Genomic DNA, 12,414 nt, shown 5'->3' on the forward strand with positions numbered 1-12,414 from the left:
CTGATACCAAAATCCCCCAGAGACTCAAAAAGAAAAGAAAACCTCAGGCCAATATCCATGATGCACATAGATGCAAAAATCTTCAATAAAATACTGGCAAACCAATTGCAACAGCACATCAAAAGGTTATCCATCATGATCAAGTAGGCTTCTTCCTGGGGATGCAAGGCTGGTTCAACATACGCAAATCTATAAACATAATCCACCACAAATAGAACCAAAGACAAAAACCACATGATTATCTCAATAGATGCAGAGAAGGCCTTCAACAAAATTCAACAGCCTTTATGTTAAAAACTCTCAATAAACTATGTATGGACTGAATGTATCTCAAAATAATAAAAGCTATTTACAACAAACCCACAGCCAATATCATACTGAATGGGCAAAAACTGGAAGCATTCCCTTTGAAATCTGGCATTAGACAAGGATACCCTCTCTCACCACTCCTATTCAATACAGTGTTGGAAGTTCTAGGTAGAGAAATCAGGCAAGAAAAAGAAATAAAGGGTATTCAATAAGGAAAGGAGGAAATCAAATTGTCTCTATTTGCAGATGACATGATTGTATATTTAGAAGACCCTATCGTCTCAGCCCAAAATCTCCTGAAACTGGTAAAGACTTTAGCAAAGTCTCAGGATACAAAATCAATGTGCAAAAATCACAAGCATTCCTATACACCAATAACAGACTTAAAGAGAACCAAATCAAGAACGAACTGCCAGTCACAATTACTACAAAGAGAATAAAATACCTAGGAATACAACTAACAAAGGATGTAAAGGACCTCTTCAAGGAGAACTACAAACCACTGCTCAAGGAAATAAGAGAGGACACAAACAGATGGAGAAATATTCTATGCTCGCGGTTAGGGAGAATCAGTATTGTGAAAACGCCCATACTGCCCAAATAAATGTATAGATTCAACGCTATCCCCATCAAGCTACTAATGACCTTCTTCACAGAACTGGAACAAACCACCTTAAACTTCATATGGAACCAAAAGGGAGCCCACATAACCAAGTCAATTCTAAGCAAAAAGGATAAAGCTAGAGGCATCACACTACCTGACTTCAAACTATACTACAAGGCTACAGTAATCAAAACAGCATGGTACTGGTACCAAAACAGAGATACAGACCAATGGAACAGAACAGAGGCTGTGGAGGGAACACCACACATCTACAACAATTCAATCTTTGACAACTCTGACAAAAACAAGCAATGGGGAAAGGATTCCCTGTTTAATAAATGGTGTTGGGAAAACTGGCTAGCCATGTGCAGAAAGCAGAAACTGGGCCCCTTCCTGACACCTTACACTAAAATTAACTCCAGATGGATTAAAGACTTAAACATAAGACCTAACACCATAGAAACCTTAGAAGAAAACCTAGGCAAAACCATCCAGGACATAGGCATAGGCGAGGACTTCATGACTAAAACACCAAAAGCATAGGCAACAAAAGAAAAAAGAGACACATGTGATCTAATTAAACTCCAGAGCTTCTGCACAGCAAAACAAACAATCATTAGAGTGAACCAGCAACCAACAGATTGGGAAAAAATTTTTGCAATCTACCCATCTGACAAAGGACTTATATCCAAAGTCTACAAAGAACTTAAACAGATCACAAGAAAAAAACAAACCCATTCAAAAGTGGGCAAAGGACATCAACAGACACTTTTCAAAAGAAGACATATATGAGGCCAACAAACATATGAAAAAATGCTCATCATCACTGGTCATTAGAGAAGTGCAAATCAAAACTACATTGAGATACCATCTCTGCCAGTTAGAATAGCAATCATTAAAAAAATTTGGAGACAACAGATGCTGGAGAGGATGTGGAGAAATAGGAACACTTTTACACTGTTGGTGGGAGTGTAAATTAGTTCAACCATTGTGGAAGACAGTGTGGCGATTCCTCAAGGACCTAGAAATAGAAATTCCATTTGACCCAGCAATCCCATTACTGGGTATATAGCCAAAGGATTATAAATCATTCTATCATAACGACACATGCACACGTATGTTCATTGCAGCACTGTTTACAATAGCAAAGACATGGAACCAACCCAAATGACCATCGACGATAGACTGGACAGGGAAAATGTGGTGCATATACACCATGGAATACTATGCAGCCATAAAAAACAATGAGTTCGTGTCCTTTGTAGGGACATGGATGAACCTGGAAACCATCATTCTCAGCAAGCTGACACAAGAACAGAAAATCAAGCACCACATATTCTCATTTATACGTGGGTGTTGAACAATGAGAATACATGGACACAGGGAGGGGAGCATCACACGCTGAGGTCTGTTGGGGGCAGACTAGAGAAGGGACAGTTGGGGGTAGGGAGTTGGAGAGGGATAACATAGGGAGAAATGCCAGATATAGGTGATGGGGATGGAGGCAGCAAATCACATTGCCATGTATGTACCTATGCAACAATCCTGTGTGTTCTTTACATGTACCCCAGAAGCTAAAATGCAATTATATATATATACACACACATACATATATATATAAATGTAAATATATACACACAATTATATATATATAAATGGCAAAATTACCTTTATACACTACAGGAAAAGACACCCATGGATTAAAGTTTAGAATAGGCATACCACGATCCCCTTTGTTTTAAGTACATGTTGTGCAAAAGTCTAAAGCAGCACTGCCCAAGAGAAACAGAATGCAAACCACAAACATGAGCCACCTGTGGTACATTAAATTTTCTAATAGCCACATTTAAAAGGTGAATTGAATAGAGTATTTTAGCCCAACATACATATAATGTAATCACTTCAACACATAGCCGGTATAAGAAGTATGAAGGATATTTTGCATGCATTTTCCTAAGTCTTGGAAATCCAGTGTGTATAATACCGCATGCTTCCAGCTCATCCCAACCTGGGCCAGCCCCATCCCAAGTGCTCAACAGCCACATGCATTTACCCTATTGGACAACGTAGGGCCAGAGAACATGCCTAACTGGTCAATAGTAGCTGTTCCTGGGAATGAGACTACAGAGCTTTTGTCTTTTCTGCATTGTATGATTGTTTCAATAATCATTTGTATTCACAGAGGGAAAAGAGAAGCATTGTGAAAAACGCTTTTTAATTTTCCTTTAAAGCTATAATAAGAGACCAAAAAGCACAGCTTAAATTGAAAACTTCTTTCAGACTGCTCTTGCTCCTTCCCCAGGGGTGGTGGGGAGTAGGAACCTTTTCCTCCAATGCCTTGTCTACCACTGTCATAGTTATGTATTGGTAGCAATCCTACTTCCTCTCTCACCAAGTCCCCTTATTATCAATACCCCTGCAGGACAGCAGGGGAGGGTTAGAGAAAAAAAAGATGCTAGCCACATAATGCTGACTGCCACCCAGCATGGTGACTGGAGGGAGAAGCCAGCTGATGAATAGTTGCCAGCAGCATGTTAGACAAGCACTTCACATGGATTTGGATCATAAGCCTCCAGTAACCTTCCCATGGTACAGGCACCACCCCAATTCCTCAGATAAAAAAAATCAAGGCTTACAAAGTATCTGTTCCAATGTGTTGGGGCTGAAAGCATTTAACCACAATACCCAGGGTGGTCCACACCAAGATCATAGTCACAAAGGCCTTACAAATGCCCATACCAAGCTCCTGATCTTACCTTTATTAACCCCATCGTATCAGACAACTGTGTTTCTTCATCAAAGAAAAGCAAATCCTAGGCATCATTTGCAAGAACCCCAGATCCTGACATTTCTTCTAAGCTCATTCTTAAATCTCCAAATGTAAATAAAATACTTTCACTTAGACAAACTATTGTCATCCCAAACCCAACATGTCAAAAATCAAGAATTATCCCTGCTCCAACCTGACTTCTGTCCACACTCAAGCTGGACAATTCAAGGTCATAGTTGACTCTTCTACTTCCCTTGTTCTTAATAAAACATTTATTGAGTTCTAGTCTCTGTAATCTCTATGCAACTACCAAAAATAGTAATGGGTACACGTAGCACCCAGGTCTTAGTTTTTAAATTCCATTCTTCAAGAAAAGGAAACTGACAGGCATCAGCTTAACCAAGGGATCAAAGTGACCCATCAGTAATGAGTCATGTTGATATCATCTATCTCCTGAGGTGGTGGAGTGAGAAAGGCACACCATTTCTGATGCGTCCTTGCCCAAAATTCACAACCTCCATTTAAGCATAAGACAATCAGACAAACCCAAAATCATTCTATAAAATAATTGAGAAACGCTTTTTTTTGAGATAGGGTCTCACTCTGTCACCCAGGCTAGAGTGCAGTGGCACAATCACAGCTCACTGCTGCCTCAACTCCCAGGCTCAAGCAATCCTCCCGCCTCGGCCTCCAGAGTAGCGGGGACCACAGGTGCATGCCATCACACCCAGATAATTTTTCCTATTTTTTGTACAGACGAGGTCTCACTATGTTATCCAGGCTGGTCTCAAACTCCTGGGCTTAAGAGATCCTCCCATCTTGGCCTCCCAAAGTGCTAGGATTACAGATGTGAATTACTATGCCTGGCCTGACCAATGCTGTTAATGTGTCAAGGTCACGAAAGACAAAAAAACTGAGCAACTGTCACTAACTAGAAGGTGGCAGGGAGCTACAACCCTAAAGGCAGTGTGAAATCCTAGACAGGATCCTGGCCCAGAAAAAGAGCATTAGTGATAAAGCCGGTGAAATTCCAGTGAGCTCTACAGACCATTTAGAAGTATTACCGAAATGTTAACTTCCTGGTTTCAACAATTGACTATGGTTATATGACATGTTAACACTAGGGCAATCTGGGAAAATACAGAAATTGCAGTAGCTTTGCAATGTTTCTGTAAGTCTTAAATTATTTCAAAATAGTTAAATCCCCAGATACATCTAGCTCATGCCTGTCCCTATGCCTTAAACTCACTCTCCCCGTCTCCTTCTGATAGCATCCTTCTTCACAGCCTCCTCATGCATTTCAAATCCTATTCGTTCTTTAGGCCGCAATCATGTCCCACTACCCCTTAAAGGAAGCCTTTCTGCCAATACTGTAGCCCCCCAGACCAGCACTTCTACAAAGTGCCTATAATTTCTACAAAATGCCTGTAACTTGTATGTGCACTCTTCTAGTGATGCACAGATAAACCTGTATTGTTAGTGTTCTTTGTGTATTTAGCTTTTATCACCAAACACACTAAAGGCTCCCAAAAATGTCTGGTATGGCCTCTATTCTCCAGGATTTCAGCCTACTTAGAAAGATAAGGCATCACATAAAAACTAACAAAAAAGGAGGGCAGGGCAAGAGCCTGCTCAATGAGTACATGTTACAGCGGGTCAGAATACACCACATCCACAAGCACAAATTTCAAAATTCTAATGATCGTCAATAGGGTCAGGAAGGATCCATTGGGTGGATAGGCCCATCTAAAAAGGGGAGCAGAAGGTCAAGGGAGTTGGAACGAGGGATGGGAGAAGAAATAAAACCATATGCAAGACAGGAAATGAGGTTCAGAAGGAAGGTGACAGCATGACACACAACCTCCATGCTTCTCCTCAGCCTCTCCTGGGACCCTACAGGGGCCAGAGCCCTTGAGATTCTCAACATCCACTCAGCCAAGCCACCATGGGTTATGGGTTAACTTGGGCTTTTAGAATCCGACCCTGAGATGAGGATTCCTGCTCAAGAGACTTGTAAGGCAGTGTTTTCAAGAAAGACTGGTAGGGGAGTAGAGAAGACGGACAAGGGAGGAAAGGAAGCCAAGCAAACGTGACATTAAGAAAAGTCCCAAGCACAGTGTCTGTAGCTCAACCGTGCAAAGAAACTGAAAACAGTATGGGCCACACTTTAGAGCTGTTCCATTCCCAAGGTGAGGGGATAGGAAACCAATGTCATTATACTGCCACTGGTTAAGGACTGTTCCCCCTTTGCAGAGGATGTAAATTCCCAGGCTCCCTATGCACACAAAGACAGCTTCAGGAGCTTTGACAGAGACAGGTGCTGGCTGGTGGGAGCCAGCTACAGTCAAGGCAGTATGCAGGGAAGGGAGTAAGGGAGGGACAAAAGGAGTATTAACAGCACCTGCTGACACTCTTCAAGTCCTCATGTCTTTAACACTGTCACCACTTTTTGGAAAGAAGAATATCACTCAGAACTACCAACAAAAGATGGAATCATCAGCCCCTCCAGCAGTGGTGAATGGGTACAGAGGAAACAGGTGGCTCTTGCTGCCTTCAGACTGACACTTGGGAGAAACTTACCTTACTGAGAGATCGGTAAGGGACAGTTAAAGGACACCTGCCCAAAGCACAGGAAATCTATTTTTCAAGTGATTGGTCTCAAATCAGCACCCTTCGTAAAGGCTCCTGGGTACAAAGCTGCCACACACAGGGTGTGTCTGCCAGTAACACTCAAAACCCATTGCTCAGACACTACCTGTCATTTAGAAGCCAAGCAGGAAAAAAGGTTATTCGAAGGCACTGGTTTCAAGGTACCAGTTTCAATCTGATGATTTCTCAATCACTCTGCTGGCTAGAATCAAAGTAGCATATTGAAAATCCAGGTCTTCAAAATAGCAGTATTTTTTGTCCGAAATAACTCTTCTAAAGAAAAGAGTTGTATTATGCAGCCTGAGGAGGAGAAGTTATATTTTACACTTTAAAATCAGACTACTATCTGCAATCATCATAATGAAATTGTATTCATCATGCTGGCACATGTGTAGGCTTCTTTATGGGACCTATGCAAAGCAAATTAAGCCCACATTGTCTTTTCCAGTAGGTTGGAAGCCAAGCATTCACACTGGCCATATGCATGCCACTGTGACACAAGAGACCATCATCAGCTCCACCTTTGGAACTGAAGTAAGAGTGAATGAGGCTGACTCACTTTGACATCACCCTGAAAATGTCTGGCACTGGCTGGTGTTCTTTCTCCATCCAGAAAAACCTCACTACAAAGAAAACAGTTCCTCAAAGATGAGGTGTTGGGTCTTCTGAGAACAGGAGTGCCTTCGTTCATAGAGAAATGCCCTTTGGCCCCCAACCCCTCCCAAAAAAAAATCACTTAACATATAAACTGCCAGTTGAAGAGAACAGATCAAGAAGAGCAAGAACACATTTTACTGGATGGAGGGGAAAAGTCTTTTCTTAATTAGAAATATACTAATATTAAGTTCTTACCAAATGCTATTTAATACATACAAGCTAACATATATTTAAATGTTTTGTACTCCAATAATAACATCTTCTAACTCTGTCACAAAAGCAACAGGTATAATCAAAGAGCTTTAAATTTTCATTCCCAAAAATGCATAAATGCTATTAGCATAATGGGTGATTATTTCCATCCCGAATAATACATTGATGTGTGTGTCTGGTGCCAGTGTTCATCACATTAGGAAAGCCCACTCACAAGTTAAAAATAAAAGAGAACATTGGCTATTTTCAAAATACACTAAAATGAATAATCTCCAAGAAACAAAGTGAATCTGAGTAGCAGGCATGACCTCCCTGTGTAACTTAAGATTCACGTGCACACCGAGAAGCCAGCTTGGCAAGTGGGGAGACCATGGTTGGGCATCTACACAACTGCTTCTCACAGTAAAGCACAAGTGTGCCAACTGCCAGGAAGAGTAACAACTCCTCACAACGTAAATCTCGAAGCTACTGTCTTGGGTCCCAGAAAATCTCCTTAATTTCAGAATCAAAACCCTAAGTGATGAAGAACTGGAAACTCATTAACAAAGCAAGGTTCAGTCCCGCAGCCCTTAGGGAAGAATTCTAATATTTGTTTTGGATTAATTATGCCAACCCCTCACAACAATGAAGCTACTTTTTAAATGTCTTATATCCAAGACCTTTCTCTGGTGACACCAGTTTCGTACATATCTCCACGACCTGAGAAAAGGTACACTGAAACCCAGGTTCAGACTCCCATATTTCATCGTGTCTAAGAATTAACATGCAATGTATTCGTTTCTAACTAAAAACCAAATTCAGTGTTTCTTCCTACAAGTGTTATCTTTAAAAGCAATCTGATACTCTTGTTTTTCAAAACTAGGGCTTCAAAAATTAACGGTTTATTCAATTGTCCATTAGCCTCCTATGAGCGCTATTCGAGGTAATGAAAAATGCATATCATGAAAAAACTTCACATGGATTTCAGAGGTTTTTTTGCACCAAAACAAGCTCATAGTTTTATACTTGCTAGAACAAATATGAACAAGATCTAGAACAGGATCTAGTTTGAGGCACTAAGAAGGATAAGTCATCAGTTTGAAAAGAGCCCCTATCAGGGCAACACTAATTCTGCTAAAACTGAAGCAAGGTCAAACATCAAATTTATAATGAAGTGTGAAGAGAAGAATTATGAAATCATTATGAAAAGCTTATGGGGACAATGCCCCCAAAGAAATCAGTTTATAAGTGGATACCTTGTTTTAAGAGGGGACGAGGTGATGTTGAAGATGCAGCCTGCACCAGCAGACCATCGACATCCATTTGAGGAAAAAAATGTATCTTGTTTGTGTCCTAATTGAAGAGGGCTGACAATTAACGGTAGAAACAACAGGCACCACCACAGACATCTCAATTGGTTCAGCTTACATGACTGACCAAAAATAAAGTTGAGCAAAGTTCCCACTTGATGGATACCAGAACTGTTGCACCCAGATCAACTGGAGACAAGCAGAGCTTTCCATGGAAATTCTAAACAAGTGGGATCAAGACATTTCTTTGAATTTTAACAGGAGATCAAATGTGGCTCTCCCAGTTCAATCCCAAAGCAAAGACCAATCAAAGCAATAACTGCCAAGAGGTCCGGTCACAGCAAAGGTGGATTGGTTCAGAGCAGAGGTCACAGCAACATTTTGGGGGATGCTCAAGCCATTTTGCTTGACTTTCTAGAAGGCCAAATGATGATGATATCTGTTTATTATGAGTGTCTTGAGGAAGCCAAAGCTCAGCAGAAAAACACCCAGGAAAGCTTCACCAGAAAGTCCTTTTCTGCCACAACAGGGCTTCTTCTCATTCCTCTCAAAGAAGAGCAATTTCACAAGAGTTTCTATGGAAAACTATTAGGGGTCCACCTCAGTCCTGATTTGCCTCTTTCTGACGTCCTGTCCTAATCTTGAAGTAAAGGGCCTACATCTTTTCCCGTTAATAATGTAAAAGAGACCGCACTGACATGCTTAATTTCCCAGGACCCTCAGTTCTTTAGGGAGGAATTAAGTGGCTAGTATCACAAAAGTGTCTTGAGCTTGATGGAAATTATGTTGAGAAATAAAGTTTACATTTCTTACTTTATCTTTTAACTCCATTTTTCTCCCACAAACTTTCCCCCTCAGACAATGCAGCAATTCAATATTGCCTGATAAGGGACTTTGTCACATTGTAGTCATATTCAGTTGAGTCACTCCTTTTACTTAGAAGTACAAGTTGTACCTCCATGCACCTTAATGTAACAAAGCTTGGGCTCTTTCAGTACTCAAGTTCAGATTTTTCTCTGCCTCACTGGCTTCCAGCCTCCAGTCCCAGCTCCTAATAACCTAACCGGCTTCAGGGAAAAAAATCGAAAGCTGAGCTTTTAGGGATCCTCCCAAGACCTCCACAGCTAAGAGGGGTGGGGTGTCGTTCCAACGCCAGGACTACCACAAAGTTCACGCCCTGGCTCTCGCCTCCCCCCTCCTCCCCCGGAGGCCGTCGCCCATCCCTGATCGCTGCATGGGGGTCCCCAGTGGGCTCGAGGCGGTATCTGAGGCTGCAGCGGCCCCACCCCCAGTTAAGTGACAGCCTCCGCGGCCACCCGGTGAGCGTGAACCCATCCCGGCCCTGCTCCCCTCCAGGAGAAAGATGAGAGTTGAAAATTCCTCAAACTTAGACGGGTGGACAGCCCAAGGAGCCAAAGGGCTCCCACATGCGCTGGACAGCCGCGAGTGATCGCCAGGCAAGGACGCGGAAGTGACTGTTCCTACCCCACCCAGACCTGTTGGCCCGGGCGGGTGTCCCGGGAATCGTACACCCAGCAACGCGGGTGCACACCACACGCACACAACTCTGCACGGAGGCGTGTACACAGGCACTGTTAAACGTGTTTTCGCCACCCGAGAAGACGAGCAGGAAAACCAGGCATTGGTCTATCCAAAATTGTTTTCTTAAAGGGGCATGGGTCACATGTGTAAAGGCTTTTGCCCTCTCACTCCTGACCACAGGTTGAAACTCCAGGGGTCCCAGGCGGCTGCAGCACTGCCTCGAGCTCCCCGAGAAGCGGTGACTCGTCCCTAACTTTAACCACCGCAACTGCTGCTGAACGCGGGCGTCTCCGCCCCGGCTGCACCTGTTCCCGATTCGGAGCACCCAGCCTCGCACATCCCTTCTGACCTTGAAGGCATCCTGAAACTCACACCCTGCTCCCGATTCGGCTTTACTCCAACCCCCTCCCCAGAGTCACTGAAGCCCTCTAGGTACCCGAGGGGCCGGCGTCAAAAAGCCCATTACCGGCAAATTCACACCGCTCTTTCCTGGGGTCTCTGGAGATAATGGAGCACCCCTCTACCCATCGCTTACCCCCACTCGGTCCAGCTGCCGCGCCTTCACGTCAGGTTGGACCTCCTCCCTCTCCACCAAGTGCAGAACCCCTAACTCTCCCAAGTCCAGGGTTCCCTATCGTGGGTATGCGGGAAGAAAGGACGCCTTGGAGGTGAGCCCTCAGGAGCCAGAGCCCCCAGGGCAGAGTTCACAGTGGGGACAGGGTACTGCGCGCGGGCACACCGCGGGGCACCGTCCGGCGCACAGCGCTCAGAGCTGGCAGGGTCGCCCTCGCAGTTCGGAGAACTCGGCTGGAGCCGAGCCCGGGCAACGAAAGTAGGGGGCGCGGCGGGAAGAGGGCGACAGCCCCAGCTTGGGGCTGAGCAGTGGCGCTGCGCGAACTCCAGGAGCCCGGCAGCCGGTCATTGCGGGCGTTCCCGGAATCGCCAAACTTTCTCCGCCAACTGAAGTTAGGGACGCCGAGGACTGAGACGAGGGACAGCAGGAGGGGTCTCCCGTCACCTCCCGCCCCCAGGAGTCGCGGGAGAAGGCGATCCTGAGTGTTAGGTGGCCCCGAGCGCGCCGCCCCTTCCCCGCGGCGCCTCCCCCGCGGCCGCGCTCACCTGACTGTAGAGCTCGCCCACCGACATGGCTCGGGCCGGGCGGGGCTCGGGCCCCGGCTCCTCGCTGCCCCGCGGCTCTCAGTCCGCTGCCAGCCCGCCTAGCGCCATGTTCCCGGGCTGGCCTGGAGTTTCTCGCTCTTCTCGTTCTTCCGCGACCTGCCGGGCCGGCTTCCCGGAGGTTCCTCGGCCGGCTCGCTCCCAGCTCCCTCCCGGCGGCGCGACCTTTACTCCCGCGGCGGCGGCGCAGCTGCGGCCGGGCAGGAGTTGCGAGCGCCGGGGGAGGAGGCCTCGCGGCGCCGCTCCCCGCCCAGGTGTAGGGAGGAGGCGAGGGCCGGCGAGGAGGAAGGACCCGCGCGCGTCAGAGCGGACTGCCCGTGCGCCGCCGCGCCTCTGAGCCCTGCCGGTGCCGGGCCTGACGCGCCCTCCCGCGCCCCCACTGCCACCTGGGCCTCCGGGCCGGGGGCGGGGCGCTCTGAGCTGAGCTCGGGGACCAGCGCGGGCCGCCCCCTGCTGGACGCGGCGCGCGCAGGCACAGGTGCGCCCGGGTGCCCACACCTGCCTCGCCGCGCTCCGCTGCTACCAGCACAGGGCGCGGCTGACACCCGCACGCACGCGGTGCAGAGTAAAAGGGAAGAGGAACTAAAAAGAGAAGGGGAAAGAAGAGAGAAGCGTTTATGGCTGGAAGGCCCCCAGACTTTGCCCTCGATTTTACCTGGCTGTATTCAGCGCTTTCATTATTAAAATTCGGTTACTCGCAGATCGTTGTTAAGGCCTTCCGGATATACATTCACCAAGGATCTCCTTCAAACTGAACTCTGCGCAGAAATCCTTGCAGAAACGTGGGAGTCTAACTCCTGTAAAAATACTGGCCACTTTCGCCCACAGCCTCCAAGCAGACTCCAGGCCACTCTTCTCAGGGGACTTTTGCTTTTCCGGGAAGTCTCACGTTCTCCCAACCCCTGTCTCTCCTACTTGCAGACTCCCTGTCCTTTTGCCACTCACGACCTCATTTATTTGTGTTCCGTTTGCCCATGGCACTTCACTGCCTACAGCAACTTCAGCTCCTCTCCTACTTCCAGGGGAAAGTAGAAATTTCAACCAAGGGGAAAAACAAAATTGCCAGGAGTTGGGAGGGAGAGCAGGGGCTGTCAGAGAGACACTCCCTTCTGAAGGTGACATCTGCCCTGAACCAGGAATGGCCCCTGAAGGTGGTTCTCAACCAGAAGATATATCTGTACCAGCTGGGGCAGTTCAGGAGCCAC

The 12,414-nt window shown here is 46.1% G+C and overlaps 1 protein-coding gene across 2 annotated transcripts in view; it reads right to left on the reverse strand.

Moving 5' to 3' along the window:
- The window catches only part of MYO5B (myosin VB), a 390,244-nt gene extending 378,681 nt beyond the window's left edge, over positions 1 to 11,563 (reverse strand). For both annotated transcript variants that reach the window (XM_032259434.1, XM_032259433.1), the window contains exon 1: positions 11,153 to 11,563. In XM_032259434.1, the coding sequence (XP_032115325.1) occupies positions 11,153 to 11,179 (27 nt within the window). In that variant the 5' untranslated portion in view covers positions 11,180 to 11,563. The remainder of the gene's footprint in view (positions 1 to 11,152) is intronic.
- Between the last annotated feature and the right edge of the window lie 851 nt (positions 11,564 to 12,414).

Source organism: Sapajus apella, unplaced genomic scaffold (assembly GCF_009761245.1).
Source record: "Sapajus apella isolate SASKATOON/1434 unplaced genomic scaffold, GSC_monkey_1.0 scaffold109, whole genome shotgun sequence".
Lineage (NCBI taxonomy): Eukaryota > Metazoa > Chordata > Mammalia > Primates > Cebidae > Sapajus > Sapajus apella.